The sequence below is a fragment of the Strix aluco genome, chromosome 4 (assembly GCF_031877795.1).
Source record: "Strix aluco isolate bStrAlu1 chromosome 4, bStrAlu1.hap1, whole genome shotgun sequence".
NCBI lineage: Eukaryota > Metazoa > Chordata > Aves > Strigiformes > Strigidae > Strix > Strix aluco.
Genome location: NC_133934.1, coordinates 56,497,295 through 56,524,051, shown reverse-complemented (window position 1 = coordinate 56,524,051; position 26,757 = coordinate 56,497,295). Strand labels below are relative to the sequence as shown.

The following is a 26,757-nucleotide window of genomic DNA, read 5'->3' as shown; positions in this document are numbered from 1 at the left end:
TTCCGTTTTTTTTTCTAGACAGGGATTTTTATATTGAATAAAATTTGCTATCAGTTACACTTCCAATGTGGAGAGTTTGACATTTCTCCTAATGGGACATTAGGTGTGCTTGATTTTAAACCTGCTGTGATCTTACTTCTTACTGTGAGAAAAAATAAATTGTGAAAGAAAATAAGACAACTAGTTGCAAAATTAAATACATATTGAAAATAGACTTAAGCCTCTAAACAATGAAACATGAGATGTATTGTGAGAGCTTGCATCTACATTTGTAGAAATAGTCTGTGTTTTGATTATTGTGTATATTATGTAAATAAATGCTGTGTTCTCAGTCTCATGTTGTTCACCTCTTTCCTGAAGGTGGTTTATGTGAATACAGAGATTGCACTTCCTTTCTCCCTTATAAACTGCTTTAGGCACAGACAGTCATGGTCTGGAAGTACAGCTCTTTGTTCAGTGGAGTCTGACAGTAGTAACACTTCTGTAGCATAAATGACTATTTTTGTATCAAATACGTCACTTACAGAATGACGTTGAGACTTGAGTCGCTTGCTTAGGTAAAAAAACAACCTCTAAAATAGGTTTGGAAAGAAATCTGTCTCTTTTGTAGGTTATTCCAGAAGAATCCTCAGTCTTTTACTAACACAGTTAACACGGACAAGTAGCAGAGTGGTTTTTGAACTGAAAAGATAGACTTGAGGTCTGGGCCATTCCAGCAGTCCCAGCTTTGCCCTTGTTGGGCATTTCCTTTTTAAAAGAGAAGTCCCAGATCTTATTTTTGATCATCTCGGAGTAATGACAGGATATCTTGGGAAAAGTTTGTTCAGTGATTTGCACAGTGGAACATGCTGAAAAATATATTTTTCTTTATTAAATCTATATTGATTGAATGAGTGCAGCCATGAAATGGCTTATGCAAATCTGTAGCAGGTACAGTCTTCCTTTAGAAATACATCCTAGCTATTTGTAAAATATAGACTGTAGTTTTTCTTGTGATCGGCATAACTGCCTATCCATAATCTTCGGAATTTAAATCTCTTGACTAGAAGAGGCAGTTCATTGAGCTGACTTTTGGGGCGTGGGAGGAGAAGGGAAGGAAGAGAAAGTAAGGAAACAAAATGCTTTATCTCTTTCACCTAAATGAATGGCTGCAAGAGGTAGGAAGAACAGGAATACCAATGGCAATGAATCAACCAACCTCCTGTACCACCAGTGTAATGTGTATAACTAAGCTTAAATTTTTTCACCATCTTCATATGGCTCTAAATTATAGTAAATATTTCCTATATTCCATCCTATCACATCTTATTCCCTCTTCTCGGGGTAAGTTAAATCACTGTTCTCTGTAGGTAATGATTTGATAGCAGCAGCACAATTGCTTTCAGTGAAACTAGTTATATCCTATTTCCAAACCAACCCTGAGGTGGAGTAACAGAATCTGCCTGTGCTTTATGAGTGGATGGCTCTTCTCAAATAGACTTTCATCTAGTAGTGTTAAATATTGGGATGTTTTCCCTCCCCCACTCGCACTTCTTCACCAAAAGGTTTGAAAAGTGTGCACACAAAATGCACCATGTTGTGAATGGGGAAAAATTGGTTCCAGTATTTCAGTATTGGAGAGGGCTGGGAATAGAGAATACAAGAAACAGGGAAAGGATATCGTAGTCTCTCTGTATGTGGCGAGACCTGATTTCCCACCAGTTCAAGCAGCAGTTAGGAACCATGGATCTGCTTAGGAGAAGGGCAGCAGTTACCTGCTGTGAGTTGCATTTTCAACAAGCAACTCTAGTTAGTGTAAAATACCTCCTGGTAGTCCTTGAAGCTCTTCCAAGTTTTCATGTTATCAAAGTCAAATGTTGTAGGACCATGTTCTTACAAACTTTGTCCCTATGCTGAAATCCATAATTGCCACTGAAATTAGACAAATATCCCCAACTTATCATCTTCATTAAAAAAAAAGAAAAAAATACCACTGCCTCACTGTTTATATACAACAGTAAAATTAAAGAAAAAGCAATATTTTAATGCCAGACTGCATAACTACGAATGAATATTCAAAGTGTAAGATGGGGAGAATTAGTGTCTAATGAGCCTTAACGCTTTCATGTATGTACTAGCTAGTGCTTGACAGATCCTTTCCTAAGGAGAACATGTGCAGTGTGTCTTCTGGAACTTATATTGTGTTGTCATACAAATAATAAATGTAACATCAAGGTGAAGGAAAAACCAGAGATTGCAGATATGCTAGGACTAATTTAGTTGCAAAAGCTTGATGGGAGGAATAAAAAATTGAAAAGTTTTGGGATGGGATACTTTAAATATTTTTATATGATAAAGATCAAATGAACAGAACTGCACTTTTAAATGTATATTGCATAATTAAAAAAACACCTTTTGTCAAAGGATGGTAAAATGAGTATGAATTATGTCAGCTTTTACTAAAAGCACTCTTACACAATTTTTGTACACAGACAACCAGATTCTGTATTATAAGGAGGTGAAAATTTACTAATCTGTCCTAACTTTCTATTGAGGATTTTGTTGGCCTCTTGGCATAGCAGGCATGACTTGGGTATGCAGAGTAGAACAGTGGATTCCTTCGGTGCCTCCCTGCTACAATAAATTGCGCTAATCTGGTGGCAATCCTATGTATAATAAATTATTTAGAAGATCAGTCAACTTCCTGTGTATGTGTATATATCTTTGACCACTAACTACCCAAAACCTTAATAAAATTCTAATAGCAGTTGAAAGGGAAGGAAATGAGAGTTGGTCATAAAGAACAGATATTTGTGGAGCTGTCTTCCATTCCTGAAGTGAAAACAATACGTTTCCTTTTGTTTTAGTGGAGGGAGAGGGATGAAGCATGCCAAAGCAAATACAGCATCTGTCAACCGCAATTACATTTTTACCCACAGTAAATATTCCTTTCCCAAACTTGCTTCACTCTGAGGGAGATGTGGCATGAGTACAGCTTCCTGGGGTCGTAGAATACCGGAGAACAGCTAGGAGGGGTGAGTAAGAGTGCATCACTTAACAAGTGTGTAAAGTCAATTCAGAAGAAGCAGAAGCCTTAATATTTAATACATACTCACTGTCACTCCTAATTCATTTGCTTCACTGCAATAATTTGTTGATTTTGTTTGCTTTTGGAACATAACCTGGGAAATTAGATGGCAAAGAAATTCCAACGTAGGCCTCCTCTGAACAACAAAACATCCAGTGTAATGTGCAAGTAGCCTTGCAAATCTGCACTTGCTTTGAATGGGATCTGCTTGTGCTGTTCTGTCTAGGCCTTTTTTTTTGGCTTCCTGTAAATTGCTTTGATTATTGTTGAGAAGTTTGAAGCCATTGCATTATTTCCAAAGGGCAGAGGTGGGCCTTCTGGAGCCCTCTGTCGTGCAATGCCACCGCGGTGCTGCTTTTCTCTTGCTAGTTCAGCAGGCACAGGAGATCTTAAACTCCTGCTGTTTTCAGGAGGAAATGTCTTTCCCAGCACTGATACCTGGTAACAAAGCCGTGGGTTACTTCTTGCCTTCCAATGGATTTCAAAAGAGCGTCTAAATGCTTGCATTTGTTATCAGGCCTTGTAGTATTCATTCTCTCTCTCTTTTTTAAGTTTTACTTTAATCTACAAATGCTGTTTCCCTTATCTTTAAGAAATTGGGCTGAAATATTATGCACATCACAAATAATCCTGTGGTTGCATTTAAACAAGATTTGTGATTTCTTACATTTAATAGTTTTCTTGTATACATCTGGTTCCCGAATAAAATGAGAGCAGAGTAACAGCAGTCTCTGTTAATAAGATAAGTGGCTTTTTCCTACTGTTAGCTGGGGGTTATCAGGTGGGATGATAACCACAGGCTGCTGTAAAGAATAGGCAGGAACATTAGAATTGTGATGCAAATAGATATAAAATATCCATTTATATGTGTTTTTGGTTTTTTTTTTTCCCCTAAATCCAGTGGCTGAGGTATGTCCTGAGGTATGTTTTATGTATGTGGAAATCTTATTACCTATGCATGTCAAATATTCTTTTAAATTGGTGAATTCCTGGTACCAACTATATTTTTAGCAATATTATAGTGACTAATTTATATGCATTTTCTTTCCATTAAGCTTGTCTTTTGGGTTCACTCTTTTGTATTTTGAAGGTACAGTTAATAGATGTGTCAAGTTCATTCTTTCTGTATCTTTACACAAATCTTCCAGTATTATCCTTTCTTACTTGACTTTCTGATCATAAGAGTTGCAAACCCTTCCCAGTCTTTCACAATTACCGTTAGTGCAAGTCATTTGCATATGAAAGACATGGAAAAGAACAACAGATTTGAAGACTGGGTATGTGGAGGTGGTTTAAAGCATGTTATCTTTTTTATTATTATTTTTATAAATAGCTATGTGTTTTCAGCTTTATCCTCCATCATTTTCTTACTTCAGTGTAAAATTTTTGTTGATGCTTTAGCAGCAATTGCAGATTCAGCAGAATCTCTCATTGAACTATTCAAAGTGATTGCCAAGTGTTTCTTCCAAGTTGCTCATCCAAGATCCTGGAGAATGTATGGTTTATTCAAACTGGAAAGAAAAATGTGCCTGATTGCCTGAACTCAACCTAGCATCTTGTTGTCTTGTGAATTCAGTCCTGAAGCTTGTCAGGATTTTTCTTCTAGGCTTACTGAGAGATTTGGGTTATCAAGACATCACACCTTGGTGCTGGTCAGAAGTTACCTGAGCTGGTTGGGGCTCTGGAATTCTCAGCTGCCCCATGTAGTCTAATTAGCTCTACCCATGTTTAATGTATATGCAATGATGCATTTAATAGGTGTGTGTCTTAGCCACACTTAACTGCAGACATGACCTGAACAAGTAGGGGAGTCTCTGTATTTTTCATTCTAGGTAGGTGTTGCAAGCACCTTGGAAAAGAGGTATATGTGAGGGAGCTCTCCATCCCAACATGATTCTGACAAGAAGCTGAACTTATGCTGTCATGCCATTTAGGAAGTTGACTATTAGCAAGAATGCTATTGATCAAAAACAATTTGCCAAAATTAAAAAAGAATGTTGAGCAGATATATTATCTGGATGAATACTAGGACTAACAAAGAATGTATCAGCTAAAATGTTAATCATAAATTATGCTTTCACATCCAGCATTGGTACTGACAAGTGCAGTTATATCTGCTGAGTTGAGCCTTCTCCATTTCTTTATAATTTAAGTATTTTCTGGGCTTTCATTTACAGACCTTAAGACTGGGAGGACTTCTTGCATCATCCATCCTGTTTTTTGCTTCCACTGCTAGAGCACTGCACTCACTAATATATTAGTACTTTGAAGGAATTTTTTTTTTTTTTAAACTCCTTCCCCCCCGCCCCCTCTGTCAACCCCTGCCTGGATCTTGCATATGTCTGCATTCTCTTGATACAATCGTTAAAATCACCTTCAATAGCAGAGTCTTCTCTGAGGCAAGCCTCTGCCAGTTTTACTACAATGCAGTTATGTGAATGTAGGGGAGAGAAAGCAAAGGGTGTCTCTTTAAAATATGATTAATTATAAAATAATTTGCTAGCACAGCTACTGATGTTTCTCTGTTAATTCCCATTTTGCAGTGAGCACAATGAGAAGCCATTTCATCTAATGCAAGGTACTAATTTAAAGCCTGCTCTCCTTAGATTGTAGATATTTGGAAAAAAAAAGAAAATTCCATTTACATTGGACCTCTAGAGAGTACTGTGTCCCAGAGTAACTTATGAAATTTCAGTTTAAAAATTATGAACAAACAGCGTAGGTTAATGTAATGTTTCTTTGTCTGCCCAGAGAGATTAACACAAGGCTGAGTTGTTAGAACATGTTAATCACTGGCAACAGTGGTTTCAAAATAAATGGCTTTTAAGCCTCATTTATTTAAATATCTTAAAGCATCCGAAGAGTGCTCTCCCTGTTATTTACTTCCCCTGCTGCTGCTGGGAAATACCTTATATTTGCTAGATGCCTTTCACAGTGAAAAGTTAGGCTCCAGGAGGCTTGTAGTGGTTATGGATAACATGCATTCACCCACCCTTGCAGTGCAGCCAGATGTGGAGCTGAAAAAGTACCACACATTTCAGCAACAAGTGAACAATTTAAGGTAGAATAGCCAAAAAGGGAGCTTTTCACCCCCTCAGCTCAAGCTGTCTGGTATTGTGTGTCCTGAGCAAGACATCTGGCATATGCTGTCATGCTCTTAAGTCTCAGCCCTGCATCTATATGCTTTCTATTTCAGCAGCTTTATGCTTTTTAGAAGTTAGGTGAAAACTGCTGATTGCTGAAGAAGGCCTGAGAAGGCTGGATTTCCAAACAATCGTAGGCCTTATGACAGTCAGCTTCTCAGCGTTGAGTTTGTAAGGAATTAGGCATGTAACACCTACAAATGGGTATTTGGTCCTTCCTACAGTACACCCAGAGTTGGGTGCCTGAGAGTGGGCCTGAATTGCTGCAATGTGGCCAAAACACTCAAGTTAGAGCTCAGCCGTGTCCTTTGGGCTCTAAGTGCCTTGCTTAGATTTGGGATTAACTTCTGAGTTTAAACTCCCCATCTCCTGTGAGAGCATTAATTGCAAGGACAAAATCTTCCAGGGTGTTAGATGCATACACCTGTGGCACCCCTGGAGAAATGCGGTTGGCAGCTTACAACCACAATATAGAATTAAGCTACATGTGATAGCTGCTGTGCTAGGATAATGTGTCTCGGCTGGTGCTTTAATAGCAAGGGCGTTCTCTTTCCTGCTCATCTCTTTAAAAATGAGAGTAAATTTTGCAATACAGTCCTAGCGGGTAGTCACCACATTTGAAATTGGTATACTTATTTAATGGTCTGTATAATTTAGAAGCTTGGTTTCGTGCATTCAGGGTTGAAAGCCTTAGCTTGATCATTATTTTTCCATGCTTTGCATATCATGTTGCTATACAGTTCACTGCTGGTTACTAGCTGAGTTGTAATCCAGCCCCTCTGCTATGCTGAGACACAATGACTCATAAGAAACCCATATCCACTGAGAAAACCAAATAGATTTAAAATGTCACTTTCAATCTGTAGCAGCAATGGGGGTTGTTACAGTCTGGTTGCTGGAGAATTTACTGTAGTCTGTGTCACTGCAATCAGCTGAGCACATCAGCTGATAAGATTGTGGGTTTCATCCTGAAGAGATGGTGAACTGTCAAATAACAAAGATAAAGTAAGGGAATTATGCCATTCCTGCTATTATGCTCCATGTCTGTGCCCCATTATGTCTCTCCCCTTTGCTATTGCATATATCATGTTGTGCTAGTAATGCCCAAGTTCACGAAGTGGGTTTCTGAGAGCTTGCAATACTGCTTGCAGGGCTGTTTGTGTGGCTCACTGCTGGGTCAGGCTAGATGCTTTGCTATGTGAGGCAAAACTATATTGTCTCGAAACTTGTCTTGAACCCCAAGGGGAAAAGGGAAAAAATGTTGCTAGAAAAACGTGAGGAAAAAAAGGAGTGGGCCTGGATGTGCCCAGGTGTCATGGTTCTAATGGTGCCTGTAGGAGATGGTTGCTTTGTCTCCTAAAATTTTTTTGTATGGAATTTCTTCAGTAATGACCGTTTATTATGACGTGAAGTGGAACGCATGGGGAGGGACGGGGTGAGAGGCAAATACATATGTTGCGGAGGAGAGAAGGGCTGGGCAAAGTGACACAAGAGGCAATGGTTAACTTGCCTTCATCTCTCATCCCCGCCTGAATCCAGTGCAGAAGGTATCAGCTCTCTTGCCCGAGGAAACAGTGGCAAGCAAAAGCATAACCAGGTTTAGTCTGTCACGTGGGTCAGGAGTCCTTTTCACTCAGGTGCTGGGATTGGGGCTGTGGCAGAGAAAACGCACTCAAAAGGAAAATAGGTGACTGCCTGTCCTTGCCCATGCATTTGGGCTGTAGCTGGCCTGTTGAATAACAAAATCCCTGGAGCTGGAGTGGAGGCACTGCCAGCATGTGTCTGCCCTGGGAAGAACAAGCTGTTCAGCATGGGTCTCTGGGCTCAGCGGTGGGAGGGTTATGCTCTGTGCAATGCTGGTGGGGCCCTGGGCAGCACTGGCTGGCAGCTGAGCACACAGGGCCTGGCAGCTGCCTTTGCCTCTGGAAAGGACGGTGTGGTTTTCCTGGTATTCCTGTACGATGGGTCTGCTGGGTGAGCAGGGGTACCCCCAACCCAGAGACTGTAATGGGGAGCTGCCTTTTCCATGGCTATTAAGGCTGAGCTCTTCAAGTTCAAGCTCTCGAATTTCAGCTGCCTTCAGCTTCTTTGAAAACCCCATTTTCCATGTTTGATGGTTACTGATGCTGCCTCTGTTCTAAAATTAGCAACTACTTACTCTTGCAAATAGCCCCTGGGGGCTGTTTCAGTGGCTTTGCATCAGTTAGCTTGAACATTGGTGCATGACACGTGTATGTGATGTAAACCTGTGACGGTCCATCCTGTACAGCCTTTTAGAGCCTTCTCTCCCCACTGCTTCTCTTATTCTCTCAATACCAGAATCACAAAAGCTGTTACTGTAATTCTGAATGCATATGTGCAGCTGGGCTGTCAGCAAGGAATACATGTGGGCGAGTGGCTGAGGGAGCATGAATGAATGATTGAACAGAGGTAAATGCAACAAAAGCTGTGGGTGGAAAGAGAAGGCTTGAAATTGGCTCACCCACCACTTTAATATGTTCTTTACAATGATGTATACAATTGCGAAGAGGATGGAGGGGTCTTTACTCCCCCAGCCATTTTAATTCAATGTGGTTTTGTCTTGGGCCTATTTTTGTTTCTACACTCTCTTTAGGAATGGGGAAAATGCCCTGGCTGCCAATGTTCTTAAAAGTGTGCTTGAATTTCCTGAATAAATAAGCTGCAGCTCCTGTGGTGAGTGCAGGGAATCTTGCTTAACTTAATGCTCCATGGAAAGCTGCTAGATAAGGAGAGCTTGGCTGTGTGAGACTGAGCAAGCGACTGACTATGGGATTTTCTGATATCCTAAACCCCAGAGTCTTTAGCAAACAGATTAGGTCAGTGAAGTAAAACAGATGTGTGGATGTTTTCATTAGTTGTTCAATTTGATGGTATCTTTGACCTGTTCATGGAAGAAAAAAAAGAAAAAGGAATGTTTCCCACCATTGAACTGGTTTCTCTCCAGGCTGTGTTGTGGTTTGGTTGTAGCTGCCTTGCAGAGATTTAAGGGAGAATAAAAAAGAACTCGATCTGTGTGTGGCTGCAGAAGGGTTAGCTGGCACACCATGGGGAAAAGCATGTCCTTTATGGCCGCCTGGGTAGGCAACCAAGCAGAAGGGAGAAGTAAGAAGTATGTGGGTGGGATATTGGCTTTTCTTCCTCAAGGCACATATCAAGCTAAGATGGGAGGGAATCGAGGGAGGAGGGGGCTCTAGGCTAAGCTGTTCCTACAGATGCAGTAAGTGTTTGAACAAGGTAGAGCAGGAGAGAAGCAAACATTATTGTGTGACTTCCTTTGAGCTTGGGGACTTACATGCTTTCCTGTAGTGTAACTTGCTCTAGCCCTATCTAGTCTTATTAACCTTGATTTTCATTTATGCTAATTTGGTATCCTGTGGAAAATGGTACAGTATCTCAAATGCCTTCTGTCAACTGCCTGTAAAAAAAGGTATCTTGTACTCTTGATTGTGGTTTGCTTTGTAACCTTGGAGTTATTAACCTGGTCAGTGATAACTCCAATTCTCCTCCCAATGGCAAAGCAGTTTCTTTTCACCCTGTTGTTGCCACAGAATATGCATGCAGTCTTGCACATGTAGTTCAATTCACGTGCCTCATCATGAACACCATCGTGTTTTGTTCCAATATTTTGCTGAAAAAGAAGGGGACTGCTTAAATTAGCTTGAAGAAGTGGAGCTTGCTATAACCATACAAAGTGTGGTCGAACTTTACTTTGACTTCAGTTGGACAGTGACCAGATAGGCTCTGCAGGTCACATTTCTGCTTTTGCTTCAGTAGTGCCATAAACACTTTAATAGTTAAGATTGTAAAAGCTCATAATATGGGTTATTTGGTGCGAGCCAGACATCTTGCACTCAAAGGTCAATTAGAGATTATAACCCTGTGAAATTAAGAATCTCAGGATGACAATGACCATCAGGCCTGGATAACCGACAGTATTGTGGTTGTGGACATGACATTTAGAACAGTCAAATTTCACCTCTGAAGTACGAGCTGATCTGTGCTGCAAATGGGGAGCTATGTTTTTCTTACCACTTAAACATCAGAAATTTGTAACTGTATTTCAGCCTTCATCCGGTTAACCCTGGTCTGAAGTGAAAAATAACAATTCAGTCACAGCTCTGGATGAGCTGGAAAGGCAAGACTTGGAGGGAGTATCCCAGCACAAGGGATATTAAACATGAACTCCCATGCTGGGGTCAAGCCATCTTGTCTTGTTTGGGAGGAGGAAGGGAGCCTGCCTTGGATCCACAAAATTATTGACTTACCTTGTTTTATAAAATACTACACCTGCTGTCCTTACAAGGCAAAATAGTGTTCACAGCACTGGGCTGTAGAAAGTGTTACTTACTGTTTCAAAATAGCTGATTCTTGGTGGGGTAGGGGTGGCAGAAGCAGAAGGGTAGCTTTCTCTAAGACTATTTTGGGAAACCGACCCATGCTCTAGAGAGCTCACTTTCTTAGAATCCTGATCTCAGCTTAATTTTGCAAACAGTATGTGTTTTTGCTCTGAAATGCCTCCAGTGTGCAGTTTTGTTTATCTTGTGTGCGTTTGCAAGGCCTATGATTAGACACAACTCTGACATCCAGTATGTGAAACTGGCAAAAGAGAGAGGAACTGTATTCAGATCAACAGTCAGAAATAGAATACAAGATGTTGTTAATAACACTTGTGCAAAACAAACAAACAAACAAAAAAAACCCACATAAAAATTGAGGTAACACATACTGTGTGATGGCAAGCGAAATCAGTGTTCCAGCTCACTTAGCAGGAAATACTAACGAAACATATCCAGAAAAGAAATAATCCTGCCTGAGAAGTTTTATAATGTATCTTTCCTCTGAGACTCCTTTTACAGTGTGTTCACATCTCGTAAAGTTCTATTTTAGGTGGGCAGGAGAAAATAAGAGAAGATGTGGCAATGCTCAAATGGCAACAGAATTATCAGACCAGAGTAATGTTGTTGCTTCTTTCTTTCCCTTCATTCTGCTGATATCCCAGGTGCTGAGAAATAAAAATACTTCAGTTACTTTTGCCACAGGGAGTGGATTATGTTGGTGTGATTTTAGCCTCCTCTTAATAAACTAAGGCAAGTCAGGTATGGTGTAAACTCCTCAGATGGATCAAGGAGAGAAGGATCCTCTGTAGAGCTGAGGCAGAAGGTGCTCACCTGTTTTGGTCTCATCACTTTTTGTCAGTCTGGCTTACCAGAGCACTTGCACCACCATTGGGCCTGATACATTAAGTGAGATTAAAACTATTGAAGAGGAAGGCTGTGGAAGTTGTGCAAGCTAAAATACGCACTGCAGTTTGTGGATTTCCCTGTAGTACCTGTGTGCCATCTGTGCATTAATATCACTTCGAAAGTTTTTTTAGTGTGTTAGGGCTGGAAAAAGTTTGTTTTTAATGGTGTTGATACTAATGAAGAATCTTGCTTGACTCCAAAGAGATTTAATTGATCAGTAGAAAAAGCATTAGGAACTTCATTTATTGCATCCTGTGGTTATAGATTGGCTGAATCTACCCTAAAATAGAAGACTAATGTAAGCTGTTGGCTGTATTGGCTGTGATGGAGTTTTTGAGGGCATACTTAAACGAAGGCTTCCCTCTTGCACTAATGGTGCCATTTACCCCTTTCCTGATCCTTTCCCATTCTCTATCTCCTTCGCCAGAGCAGTCTGTGTCTCTCCATACTGCCTTTGTGTGCCGTGAGCCCAAAACCTGGGGAATGATAGCTGATGCAGCTCTGTTTTGCAGCTAGGCAGCTGCTGGTATTTGCTTGTCCGGGTAACATCAGGTAGGGAATTTTTAGGCTAAGCTGCAGCTTGTGTTCGTGGCATAACCACCGGTACTTACATGGATCTTGATTTTTTTTTTTTTTTTTTTTTTTTAAATTTATTTTTTATCATGTTTGAGTGCCCAGCCATCTGTATTGCAGTTTTATTCACAACAGTTCTGTGGCATAGGGGAATATGAAGGACGCCCCAAAGCATCCCAGTATGTGTAAAGGGACTTTGACGCAAAACTACTGCGTGCTGTATGCCAGACTTCCAGGTATTCACTTCCAGCAGAGGCATTCACAAGCTCATTTGGGTGCCTGCATTCCTTGGGTGTCTAGGATTGAACAGCCACCGCATTTGTATGAAAAAGGGTATAAAAAACCTACTAACATGGCAACGTGAGAGAGGTGCGGTTATTTGCAGTAATGCTGTTTGTTCGGTTACTTACTGCTACCTTGTGGTCCCCGATTCTTGTCTTCTGGGTGTGACTGAAATCTAAGGTGTGGAGTGGGGCCCTGTGTGTTATGTGTGTGGGTCCTCACCTCCAGACTGAGGCATGTGGGTTTTCCTGTGCTGTCAGTAAACAGCAGTGATGTGTGCCAGCCTGTGCCCTGCAGGTAGAACTGTGTGTTGTAACTTCAAAAACTACAACAAAGCTTAACAAGTCTGCTTTGTGATCTCAGTTTAAGAAGGGAAAGGATGTTTTCGAAGGTGTGGGTTGGGTTTTTTTTTTTCCTTTATCTAGAAATATCTTTGTATGAAAAGACTTCTGATAACAGCACTTAATCTAGCAGAGCAAGCCACTGCAAGAGTCAGAGAATGGAGTTGAATTAGACAAATCTCTGCTAGGAACAAGTCCTTCAGACAGTTGTTAGACCTGTGTGTCTTGCCTTGAAATGCACTGGATCCAAGTTACTTTCTGACAAGCTGCTGTAACCCAACCAAACTTCATAGGTTAGTGCCCTGGGGTGAAAAGTTCTGGCCTGTCTCTGCCAGGAGTGAAACCACAGGTTCATAATGAGTCATCTTAACATTACAATTCATAACTTGAATACTGCTGGATTAAAAATACGGCTTTTTTTTTTTTTTTTTGCACATGTTCTTTGTATAGATGGCAACAGTGAACTTTTTCTGCTTGTAAAACTTTTCCACACCCAGGTTTTTTTTTTTTTTTAGACAACTAATCTGGCTTAGGTATCCTATATGAGCAAGTATCTTATGTCACTTGCATCTGCAAACAATTGCAGCTAATACATGTATTTTTTTACTGTTTAATTCTGCTTTGCACTGCATACCATACCAACCAGGGAGCATCCACGTTGGGCACTCTCAATGGATTCTTCACTTATGTTGAACCCCTGCTGTCTGCACATATGGGGTCTTCGCAGAAGTGAGCCATGACCTGGGTACTCTATTCCTGGGTTTTCTCATCTGTAAGAAGAGGCTTATCCAAGCTTTTGGAATAACTGTTGAGAGCTGGCAATGATGTTGGTATAGGTCTTTGGATTTCTTGTACTAGGAGTCTGGCATAAACTGACTGTCCCTTCCCCAGGACCATCTTCTTGTCTCTATTAAACTCTTCCCTGCTCTCTCGATGCAGTTCTTAATGTCAGTTACTGCAGCCCAGTGTGTCTGGAGTGGAATGAGACCAAGTACATCCCTCCACCTCTCTTGTTGATGGCTTGTCTTGGGGCCTGTTTCTGGAATGATTCACTTCAGAGTTGCATTTCAGTAATGCTGAAGTTTGTCAGGATGAATGTTGGTTACAGTAAACGAAGGGGATGAGCAGTCGGTCTGCGTGGTCCTGCCTCTCCTCTTCATTATTAACACCCCCTCAAGGACTGTCAGGACAACTCTTGTCATTTTGCTCCTGCTCTTATCACAGTAGAGGTTTCCTACCAAGACTGAAATGTATCTTCAACATCACTTATGTTCCTGCAAGGATTATAGCTTCTTTAATAAAATGAAGAGCAGACTTTAGATTTATTCTCTCATTCTGCTATATATTACAGTTGTTTAAATTTTTTTCATAGTGTGAACACCCAGCAAGGCCATACTATACCCTCATGGATGACAGCCTACATCTGAATGGTGACTGACTTAACTCAGCAAGAAGCGGACAATCTTTGAGCACTGATGACCCAGTGAAACCTTTCTTGTAATGAGGCTCCTCCGGGCAGATCATCCAGGCTGTCCGCAGGATCCTGACATGAATTTTGGCTTGCTGATAACTACAGTCACTGTGAATTTCTTTGTATTGTTTTCTTTCAGTTGGGTGTCACCATGTTTAAAATACTTACTTTTGAAGGGATTATTGGTTGAAGTTTAATAGAATGCAGCTGGAAGGGCAGAGTTGGTGTTATTTTGCTGATCGTTCAATTAGTGAATCTCCTAGCTTACAATGAAAGTAGTATTTTAGAGCTTCCGCAACAGGGATCTTGTGTCAGCTAGGCTTTCAGGCTGGCTCTTGTGATTCACTTTGTCATTCATGCACTGCTAAACAGACACTTGCTGATGTTTTCTGCTAGTGATGCACATTTTGTTAGCAAAACTTCAGGACTTCCTTTGTGTCAGAATGTCTGCTTATGAACATGTCTGATGTTTAGTGGCACATCTTGGGGAAATATATGGAAATCCTGCAGCAGAAAATGGAGCGTAAATATTGAACATGAGAGGGGTGGGGAACAGGTGCTTTTATTTTTGTAAGAGTATAATGATTTTACTTGTAGCTTGCATGTAATTAACTACTCTGAAATTCAAAAATTCCCTTTGGAGGATGGGGGAAAGAAAGATCCATACCTTGATTTCTCCTCTGGGGCCTTGGCTGGCTGCCTCAGAGTGTGGGTGGGTGGGTGGGTGGGAATTCTGTGTGAGTGTAAACAAAAAAGAAATGAACAAAAGCCCTGTTCTCAACTTGTTGCTTAGCCATTGTGGAATTTTATACCACAGAAACGATACTGTCATGGATTACATGCCATTTGTCAGAAAGATTTTGTACACCGACAACAATTGATCTGACATATAGGACATGTAAGACTGAAAGGGTGGGGTGGTTTTATTTTCTTTCTTCATTAAAATACTAGGAGTCAGAGGAGACATTAAACTATTTGTGTCAAACCCACCCTTGGATGAAGATCAGAGTGATGAAAGCAAGCAAACCTGTAGTGTAGCAAACCTATTTCTTCATTGAAGTGATACTGCATGTCTTCCCCATTGATTTCTTACATCTTTGTGAGACGACTCTGTACTCTGTGGGACAGCTGTACTTCTGTGACAGTGGCAAAAGTAGCTGTTGCAGCTGCAGGAACTGCAAATACTATTGCTTTTTGTACATCAGGGCTCAAGACTAAAGTTGTTTCAGTGACAGCTTTAGTTAGTTTAAATATTTACTGTTGTTATACTTTTATTGTGTATCAGTGAGATGTTGTGTCTATCAGACACTAGGTGCACTTGCTACCTGAAAGAATGACATAGCCTTAGAAGATTGTGGGGAGATTAAAAAAAGAGAATGTATTGGCAGGGAGAGCTAGCCTGAAGTTTGTCAGTATCTTCAGCAGCTAAAGCTTGCTAATGAAAATTCCCTACTAAGCAAATGCTTTATTGATGAAAACATGAGGTCCCTCTGCCTGTCCTCTCCTACCCTTCCTGTTGAAGGATTACTGAAGCTTTTTGCCTTTTAAATCTCATTAATGTTGCTGGGGCTTGAATTTGGCCTTCAAAATTCTAAAATCCTCTTTGCTGTTGTTACTCTGTAACAAGGCAATAGTTTCTTCTGTGCTTCAATTTTTAGCAAATGGGAATTCCCTGGTTGTGTTTCCAGCTGGAACTGGCACTGGGCTTGGACGCTGCTGAAACGTGTAACACTGGCGCGACTGTACTTGGTACGCTCAGAGCCGTGCCTGAATGAAGCAGCAAAAGCAGAGAACAAGAGTTGCTTTGTCACGGGTAATCCCGAACTACCCTGGGCTGGAAGTTGCGGGGTATCACACCATGCATTATAGATGCAAATACTGGTACAGCCCTAGAGAGCACACACCTTTTTTTATTTCCTGAGGGGAACTACACTCTGGCTTCTAGTTTTCTGTTTGGCACTGTTGCTGTATTGTTACACTCCTTTTCCATAGGAAGCCCATAGTGTTTCCTTAATGTAACTTTCTGTGCTTTATTTTTGTAAATTTCCTGTTCTGTTAGTTTCTTACCATTGACCTCACATCTCTATATTTCACAGGTGCCCTCTGACTGGGGCAGAGGGGCCACCAGGCCCCTGTCTCTCCCTTGGGAGCAGAGAGAGCACCTGTATCCTGCCTGAAGGTCTGTGGGGACTGACACACTTCCCCCTGCCCCCCCCCCCCCAAAGGTCCCTTCATCTCCTCTGCTACAAAAACAAGCAACAAATGTCAGAAATGACACCAGATACTGACATGAAGAAACTTTTCATGATTTGTATTCTCTTTTCAATTTATATGTCAGCTCCTCAGGAATGCCTGCAGGGGATACAGTGACGAGCTAGGTTTATAAGAATATAAATGTGTTTTTTTGGAAAACAACATCTTATACACATTTAGGTTTTCAAGTAATTCTCCCCACTCCATTTCCACATGGCCAGGTAAGTCTTAGAACATCACAGCTCCTGTCCTGTAAAGCCTGACAGGCTCGGGTCCCTCAGTTCATAGACACCCACTGTATTTCCAGAGCTGGGGCATGTTATACCTTTCCAGGATTTTGCTGGGGTTCAAATGGTTTCAGAGAAGCCTTTGTATGGAATACAAAGCTACGCTGCCACACTAATACAGCAGTCACTGAATATTTATGACTTCATAGCAACACATCTGCAGTATTTGTGGGAGTGTTTTTAATAGAAATAAGGGGTTTTGCCAGAGAACAGATAATTTTTTGAAAATGTTTAATTGACCCATTTACAATAGAATTTTAATTAGCCCAACACTATATGTGGGATACAACCTTGCAAGATTCTGTCACTATTTTAAAATCCCAACATTGTCGTCTTTTGGCTTATTTTTATTTGTAATTGTTCTTGGCACAATAATTTGTTGAAATTGGAAAAATAATATGACTCTCAAGGCTCTTATGTCTGAACATCAAAGCCATGCCTCTCTTCCAAATCTAGGTGTCACATCAACATGTAGTTAAGGAGCAACATTTATTTATATTTAAGAGTTTGAGTGTAAGTAATTTTCAGTTTTTCCTAACTAAAGTTTAAGTGCAAGCATGTCTTAGTACACACAAGGCAGAGCTTCAACACTACTGAGAGCTTGAGGAGAGGCTTGCTATGAACAATTTGGGTTCCTAAAGATGTCTGGGAATAACACACAACTATGAGGTTAGTAAAGATCAAGATCTCTGTGGAGGCATCTTTGGCTAATAGCATGTTTACCTGCTTTTTAAGAAGGCTTGTGCAAAGCTCAAATAAGCAGGGTGGGGAAAGTCTGTTTAAGCTCCTACTTGCCTGAAAGCTAAAATACTCTCTTACACCCTTTGCAGGTTGCATGAGATCTTTTTTCCCTTTTTTTGTGTAATAGGGCAAGTCTTCTTCATACTCCCGTATTAGTACATGCTCACTTAAATTTTGGAGTCTATCACTGTGGGAATGCAGACCATTATACCCATTAACCATATTTATTCATCTACTTTTGCTGTGTAAACAGAGAGATTCTTTTGGTTTTGGTTTTGATATCACTTACCTGAGGCAACTTATTAAAAAAACCCACAGTTTCCTTGTAAACCCAATTCTTGTAACTGCTTTACTGCATTAGTAGATAATTAGTACTGATTTACATAGTTTGACTTTAGAAATTAGCTTTACTTCAAGTACAATTATTTAAACTAGTGATGGAGTACAATTATTATTCCTAGAAAAGACACATTTATATATGAAGTTTCCAGAAAGAGGTCTTAACAAAAAGTAAAAACTAAATTTTATGTATTATAATCTTGTTAACTTTTCATGATCTTCTTGTGCATAAAATCCACTTTTAAACAACTATCAAGCATTACAGAAAAACTGAAATGAGTTTGAAAACAATTAACCAAAGTGTGCAATATATTTTATATAAATCCTCAACTGTCACTTGAAAAAAATTGGTAAAAAAAAAATTTGAAAATTCAGTGCTGACTTCACAAGAAGTCTTATTAATTTGCTTTAGTGATACTGGACTTCTTCCAGAGTTGGTCTAGGTGAGAGATTCCAAGACACCAAAAGTGCAGTGATGATCTCACAGCCATGTCATGCTGGAGCCTGAGGTGGTCAGTGCACAGCTTGGAGACATGTAGGATGCCAAGCAGAGGAAACTGATGCGCAGCTGGCTAAAGAATTGCACTGCAAGAAACAATGAAAAATGCCTGTTATTCAATAGACTGGTCATGTTTGTTTAGAGTAAGATCAAACACTGTTATTTGTTGAAATGAGTATGAGAGAATCAAAACCACAGTGTAATCCTTCTTCAGGTCTGCCAGCCAGATCTCAACTCTGTTATTCTCCTCCCTGCCTTGCATAAGGAAAGTGCGATGATCTACAGGGAGGCATGAGCAACATCGCTAAGAACTTTGCACTGGAGTTGGAGGCTTGACTGCTTCAAGAGTCAGAATATTAGCAACAGAAATGTACTTTTTGAATGTTCTAGCTGCAATTTTTTGGTAATAATTAAACACTCAAATCTCCCTGAAATTAGTCATAAAAAAATAGTAGTCTTTTTTCTTCTTCTTTTTTTACAAGAAAGGTCCAGTCCTCTTAAGTGGTATACACAGTGTTGTATTTCATCACATTAGAAAGAATACTGGAGTCTTTGGAAAAAAAAAAAAAATACTTCACTGTGTTAGGTTTGTACTGAAAGCATAAATTTCAGACATGTAGTTAGTTTCTCAAGGATTTCATAACTTCACTCTAAATGTATGTTTTCCAGTGCATGGGGGTAAATGAAAATTCCCTTTCCCATTCTTGTAATTTTTCTGTTAATATGATCTCCTTGAAAGTGGTGTAAAGGAGAGAAGAAAAAACCATAACCCCTAAACCACCATGGTTTTTTAATCTTGCCAGGGCTATTCTATGTCACAGGTGTGGCACGTGTGCTTCTACATAAACTCTTTGCTTTTCAAATACTAGTATATTTAGTGCTATGGTATTAAAGGCCTCTGAACCAGTCTGAAGACAGGAAGCAGCAAGAAAGCTATGGAGATGCCATACTTTGCAGAAGAGAAGAACCTCGGAGTTTGGTGTGGATAATTCACAAACAGAACTGATTGAATGCGCTGGATAAATTGTATTTTGCAAGTTCTCCCACACTTAACTCACCTTCTCTCTCCCACCTAACAATTTTCTAAAAGTGACAGAGATCCCCTATTCTGATCCTGGGGTAATTCCCCCTCCCCCCTTGAACAATTCATCTCACTTTAGCAATCCGCAGTTTATAAGCAACTCTGCTGTTACCAAGTTTTTCATAATAGTTTTTGGCAGCTTCAGAGCTTTTAACATTCAAAGCTTTTAGCCATCTAGTGTAGGTGACAACAGCTCTGTTAAGAAAGCCCATGTAGGAGCTGAGCTGCCTCTTGAAGGAAGAGTAATATTTTTTCATTTTCAGTTCATGCCATAAGACTAATTTTCTGGGTCTTAGGAGAACTCTGGAAGAGGGGGCCTGAACAAGTGATTTAGAGGATAAGCAGCAGCAGAGGAGGTGCCTATTGTTTTATGGTGTGGACACTGTACTCTAGTGAGCAGGAGGGCAGCTGGCTCCAGAAATGAGACAGGGAAACACAATTCTCACAAGAAGCAACTGCCCTCTCCTTTACATGAGACAAGGGTGGCAGAAAAGACCTCACTGAAGATACCACAAAAATAGTGCTACAATAGTATAACATGTTATTCCCCCCACCTGGAAAAGCTGGAGAGGCAAATTGAATCAAAATAACTTAGCTAACAAAGCCTTTAAAATTACATTTGTCTTCAGGAATAAACTGTATCATTTTGTTAGCGTGAGCAAACATTATTTAATCCCTTTTATAACTAATAATGCAAAATTACAAATCGTAAACTTTAATTTTGAAACTTTCAGGTCCTAAACTCATCTGAAAGAAAGGAAACTGAAGTAAGACAATCTAACTCTGACTTTTGGAGCTGTTCAGCACAGACTCTTCTTGTAGAGATCAACAAACTGAAGAAATTCAGTGCCTAAGAAAACCCAGGGTTTGGAAATTTGTTAAAGATCTCAAGGAAAAGATTTGCACATATGTTAACAGAATGCAGACATATTCTTGGCCTTAAACTTTCAATGGCAGTCATCCTTCCACACATAAGACTCCTTCATTTTCAGAGGAATTAGCAAAATACAAAATTTTCCAGGTGATTATTTCACTGTACCCTATTCTGTAAATGAATGCAAGATAACTCATGAAGTCTACAACCTCAGATGGTGATCTAAGTTCAGTTTCTGGTAAGTTTGTTCTCAGTACAAATGTTGAAACTGAACTGATTTAAAAAACCCACAAAACAAAACTACTCAACCCCCCAAAACCCAATGAATGCTGTAAACCAGATTTACTTACTTTTATCTCCTAACAGCAAGCTTAATGATCAAGTTGCATTGAAAGGTAGACAAAGTTTTAAAACTGGTATGAGATATACATGGAAGCACACAGGTAGCAAATAGTAATTAAAACCCCCAACTATTAAAGATCTCGTTAGATGCCCAAACCCAAGAAACTCACAATCACTAACACAAACATAAGAAAATGCTGCTGTTTGTGGAGACAGTATCATCACCTGTAAGCTCTCCAGCACTTAAATGACCATTGGTCTCTTGGTTAATCAGCACTTCTGGACACATCCTTGCATCTCTACCTCTCAACTTTATTTTGATATTCAATATGTTTGATACCACACATGTGATCAGGATGTAGGACTACACTCTCATACAGCTTTTAGTTGCATAAGCTTGTTAGTGGCAGGAATTAATGGGAACTCTCTTCAACTGCATCCACAAGTCAGGTATGTGTCTGACTGCTTGCAAATCTGCCCTGCAGTAACAAGAATAGGTTGACATCTGACAAAAAATAAGTTCTAGTATAAACCAGAATGTATGATGCTATGGTTTATCTGGTGAAATCAGACCTCTGAGATGCACTCCCAATTCTATGGTTACGCAAACGCACTCTGATGGAAAGCACTTCCACAAGCGTTAGTTTCCATGACAAATAATGTCTCTCTGTGTGTTCATATACATGCTCTTACCTCTGTTAATTAGGCATCTGTTCCTTGTCTGTTGGGTTTCTAGTCAGAGACTAAAAAGAAACAGATGTAATTAATAAATAGTCATGTATATCAATGATAAATTAGGCCAGTGCAGAATGTCTTTCAAAATTGAATAATTCACAAAATACATACCTAGGATGAGTCACTTCTTATGTGTTTTACTTCAAATCTGAACACAACACACATCCCTGGGTGCAGGGGAGCAAGAGACATCCACAAAAATCAGCAGGTGTTGTGTGGGAGGATGACATAAGGTGGATTTTGTACAAATCTTACTTCTACCATCATGGCTGGTCTTTATTGCTGGCAATTAGGAGAGGCTGAGGGGTACATGGATATTCAGTTGTCTCGATAAACTCTTCAGTCAACAGTTTGACTGGGGGCTTGCCTTATGAAGACCTGATTTGGTGACAAATGGTCAGGAAACTGATTTTTGTTATTTTCTTGATTTTAAATTTGACATCATGTGAAACTACAAAATATTTAAGAAACTGGAAATAAGCCAGGCTAAAAATGTAGCTTCACAAGTCCAATGGACACTATTGTAAACTAACAACAAGTATTTTCAAGACTAGAGGTCCTGACTGAAATACATACTGTTGAAGTAATAAAGAAAAAAATTCTTTTCTATGACTTCCTCACTCTCCACACATACAAAAGCTTGTATGTGCTTCACGATCCTGAGTTATTTCCACTTTGCTAATTGGGTTGAGTAAAGTTTGAGTTCTCATGGATCCAAATGTCAAAATTAAGAGTCTGTCATTGTTCATCTTCCTATTGACCTATCAGAGACAACAGAAATTGGTTAATGTGCTTAAAATTAATTGCTGTTTTTTTTCAGTTTTCAGGGAACTCCACCTGCAAGCTGGAGTGGCATCAACTGATGAATAAGCAATCTGTTAGCAACTTGGACTAAAAACAAGGTGCTGATGAGGGTTGAGGAATGAAGCCAGACATTTAGGATAGCAAACATAATCAATAACCTGCCAATTTGTGAAAGGTGCATAGTGCTCTTCTGAGTGTTTTTTGGATGAATCTGAGGAAGAGATTTGATCTTTGGCATCTGGTTGAGCAAACTTAATTAAACTAGACCTGTTTTACTGTCATAGGCATCTACAAATCTGGAAATCAAAACCTGGAAGAAGGAATTCTGGGGAGGATGCCTTTACTGCAGTGGATGACCTGGCTGTTTACAGTGCCTTACAGGAGTGGGTCAGTATTAAATAGTCTATAGCAACAGATAGTAGAGTTGTCCTTCTTGGATATGTGAAGGCCACTTTCAGTGTAAGTACCTACTGATCCTACTGATGTTAACAGCTAAGAAATAAATAGTTTCAGTTGAGCTCCCTGTGGAAAAAGCTTGTGACCTTTCCACAGCAGGCCACTGACCTTGCCAGTCTTGCCAACAATCCCAAGACTGGAACAGATGTAAAGACCAAATTGCTCATTTGCCTCAGGGGTATATTTGTCATTGGAGGACTACTAAGCATCTGACATGTTTCCCAAGACCCACCTTCATTTAAAACTATTATGTAAGTTACTGGCATTGAAACAATAATAAGTCAAGCTTAATATTGGCTTAATGCAGTATTGGTCTTCTGAAGTCCATCTGAGTTACAGTTTGTGTTCCGTGGCCTTTATCTTGCTCATTACTTAGCAGTAAAGCAGTGACACCTACTAATCAGTTTTTGTTGCTATGCCAAGAGTGGAGAACAGAGTATCAGTCATTCCCTGTTTTGATGAGGAATCTTATGCTATACTAGCTCTATCCCTAAAGACCAAGTTCAAGGTTCTACAGAGATTAGCTATGACGGGATAACTAACTACAAGCAATTCAAACCATCTTATGTAGTTTCTGCAATCTTGCACTTATTTTTAGATGCTGGATGACTAAATCTGTGGGATGTGGCACATAAGGTGCCATAATGTGACTGCAATAGAAGGCAGATTTTGAAATCTCATTTTCAGAAACAGCTAAATGAGATTCACGTAGGTAATTCAAATGTCCAAAGATGCAGATAGACATCATAGAGGTTTTTTAAAAATTCCCATGTGCTAGAAAGTATAGGCACAGAATGTGTGTGAAAGCTGCATTGTCTTTTAAGACTTTAAAGGAAACTTGTCTAATCATCCTTACATAAACATTGTCTAAGCTGCTGCCATTCATTCTGTTAATGGACATGCACAAACCCAAGACTCTCAAAGCCTTAAGGGTATAGGTGAGGAATCAGTTACCACAGAGTGAGCTGAGGTCTAACCAGATTTGTATGCTCACGCCTTGTGGGACCCCACAGCAGCAGAATGCATCCACCTTGGTGTGAGAGCACAGCATCTTTCTGTGAGAGCAGCACGCACCTACCTCACTGTGGGCACACTCTGGCTGTCCCCATTTAGTAACATTTCCCAGAGGACACCTATGGCTGAGGACTTCAAATGCCAAGACATACCTCATCAGTTCAACTGTTTCAATTCTGTTGTCCTCTCCATTCTTCCTTGTCTCCTACTCTGTAGTATTTCACCGTTGGCAAGGTGGTTTTCCAAACAGTTCCAACAAGCCTTGCTTATAGATAGTTTCCTATAGGCAATAGGCTACTTCTAGTTCAGTACTTTGGTGGTGTCACAAAAGATGCCAAGGAAAACCTTAAATACCTTTAAAAAATGTGGGCCACTCATATTTCAACATGGAGCTTTTGTCTCCAAATCATTATTTATCATTTATCATTTTTTATTTCCATGAAATTTTATTAAAGGTATTTTGTGGTGGTGCTGTTGTGTTGGCTAACACCTTACTTCCCTTCTTGGAAAAAAGGTATTATCAATATCTATGGGCAAGACCATATGTATATTATATAGTAATGAGATAAAACATTGTGCCTGTGCTTTCTGCAAATGAACATTCTACATGCTTAGTCCTTATTTAGTCGTTCTTAAAATAGGTTCTTGTAGATATTTCAATCCCAGAGTGACAGAACTTTTTGCTTGGCAGTTGATTTTTTTTTTTTTTTGGGTGTTATTCAGTCTTATATTAAACTGTTGCAAAATGAGACATGAACTTTGAGATAGCATCAAATGTTATAATGGAAGACTGAACCGACTGCCACTCTCATTATTAACTTTCATTAAGTGAAAGCAAGATCAAACTTATCCAGAAACTAAAAATTATGTTCCATACTAATTTACAGGAGCTATTTTATTTTCTCATTAAAATAAAATCAAATTCCTTTTCTAACAGGCTTCTGATGTGATCTCTTTAAATCCTTAATCGTCTTCAAAAACCACCTATGAAAAAGCCTATCCAAATCCTGATTTCAAACAAGGAATCTGAAGAGGGAGCCCCGTGTTTTTAAAGGTACAGATGGAGAGTCTGTATACAGATGTAAAAAATAGAATTCATTAAACAAATCTGAGAATGCTAACATTCATACATACCGCTTTATTAAATGGCATGTGGCACAAAAAGTCTCTAAAATGTATGCTCTCTGGTCTGCTTTCCTTAGGAACTATGAAAGAGAAAAGAACATGATTTGTCATTTTTGTTTCAGGCAATTTATTTATGTCCGGATTTTGGTACTGGTGTTCTGAGATCCTTCTTTACTCTTGCCATTGCTATGCCTTTAGCTGTAGAGGGAGTTCCATCTTTTAGAAGTTCTTATTTTCAAGAATTTAAGTATTTGATAATAAAGTCCAACAAGCTGGACAAGACAGGGACCTCCTTAATGATTCTTCCCACTGTATTTCTGCAATGCAAAGCTGCTGATTTATATGCATATCACTGGATAGAAGACAGTGTAACAGAGGGCAGAGAGGTTAGGAGCAGAAGGGAACACAGTGATCATTATCCAAGTTACTGGATAATTTCACAAGATTTACAATTCTGGTGTTGATACTACATTTCTGCTGGTATCTCTGGAGAGAGAGGAAGCTACAGAGGCAGGACTGAGGTGGCCTTAAAAGAAAACCCTACAGACAAATACTTTCCAAGAATCACCCTCATGTCATCATGAGCTTTGCCTTGCCCACAGAAAACATGGTAGGAACAAATACAGTGATCTCGGGCCCTCAGGCTCCAAGGGCCTTGTGAAGGCTTATGGGCTGACTCTGTTCCCATGCTCAGGATGCTGCACCCCTACCAACCAGGGAGGGTATTAGAGCTGAAATATAAATAGTCTGGACCGCAACTCTGGGCCAGCAAGAATTTCCCTTAATTACAGTATCTCACAAGTCCATATAAATACAACACTGTCTAACAGAATAATGAAAGCAGTACTGTGGATTATTTTTCCTCCCTTGCAGTAAGGAAAGAACACATTTAGGTGATAATTCTAAATAGTGATACAGTACTAAGTCCAATGTGAAAAAGAAATACTAAATTTCCCTTCCAAGAATGGGTATGCACTGAAGTTTACAGATATCATAGGCCTAAAGTCAATACCATCTAATACAATCTTTTCATAACAAGAGAAAATAATTTGCAGGAAATGCAGGTGATTTATACTGCAGCAGATGACATTCAATCACCAAGGGAAGAAAGCATCGTAAATGACCAGTGGTACAGCTTTTATTAATGACTCACAATACTAAACTGCTGTAGCAGTGGAAAGTTCATCAAGAATTTGCAAGTGTAAATTGATAGCTGATTCACAAATAAAATACTGAAGTCATCAAGTAAATTGTTCTGAAGAAATCATCTACCCTAACTGTAATGAAGTAGTAGAAAACGGGCTACAGAAAAGCTGAGCCACAAAGACTTAGTAAAGTTTCTGCCCCATTAATTTTCAGTGAGCTCATCTTTGGGATGAAATCTTGACCCTGCTGAAGGCCTGATTACACTAAAATAACTTAAATGCAGTCAGATACAGAAAATGCTCATTACAAATTCAATGCCTGATCCAAAAGTCTGCTTATGCTTTGGATCAGACCTTTGCAGTATAATTACAGTTCAAGGCTTCAGTGTTCTGAAAGGCAAAGAAAGTGCAACTTACCATTCAGATTTTCTTTCTCTAGTCTGTTTCCAGCAGTGGTGTCTCTAAGGTGGTGCACTTTTTCCTTTAAGTAAAAAATAAACATAAAACCAGCTGCAGATACCAGTAACGGAAGTTTACTGTAGAAATAATGAATAACTATAAAAAGCTGTATTCTTCAGCATTCTGAACAGCAAGCTTCTTTCTCCAGGAAAATTATTTTAAAAGACTGAAAAAGTGTCTATGATGCACTGTAAGTAGATGCTAATTTTAGCATTTATACCTAAGAATCTTGTAGAGTTTTTTTTTCCATCAGTAAGTTACACTGATTCTGGCACTAGATTACAGAAGCTTGGGGGTTTATTTTTTGCTTTGGACAAGAAATTTTTCCTCAAAATCCCAGTGAAGACCAGACAACTGCAGTGACAGCATGAAGTAAATTCATCATGTTCATATTGGGCTAACAGTGAAAGACTTTTCTGCGGTACAAAACCAAAGGAAAGTCACACATGCAATGCAGGGTAT

General features: G+C 39.6%; 1 protein-coding gene across 1 annotated transcript in view; it reads right to left on the bottom strand.

Annotated features, from left to right (window-relative positions):
- Window positions 1-16,895: 16,895 nt before the first annotated feature.
- Window positions 16,896-26,757, bottom strand: part of BANK1 (B cell scaffold protein with ankyrin repeats 1) — a 160,858-nt gene continuing 150,996 nt past the window's right edge. Inside the window, exons 14-17 of the mRNA XM_074823177.1 lie at window positions 26,254-26,317; window positions 24,701-24,771; window positions 21,251-21,300; window positions 16,896-18,346 (exon numbers count right to left, since the gene is read on the bottom strand). Coding sequence (XP_074679278.1) covers window positions 21,256-21,300; window positions 24,701-24,771; window positions 26,254-26,317 — 180 coding nt within the window. The 3' untranslated portion in view covers window positions 16,896-18,346; window positions 21,251-21,255. The remainder of the gene's footprint in view (window positions 18,347-21,250; window positions 21,301-24,700; window positions 24,772-26,253; window positions 26,318-26,757) is intronic.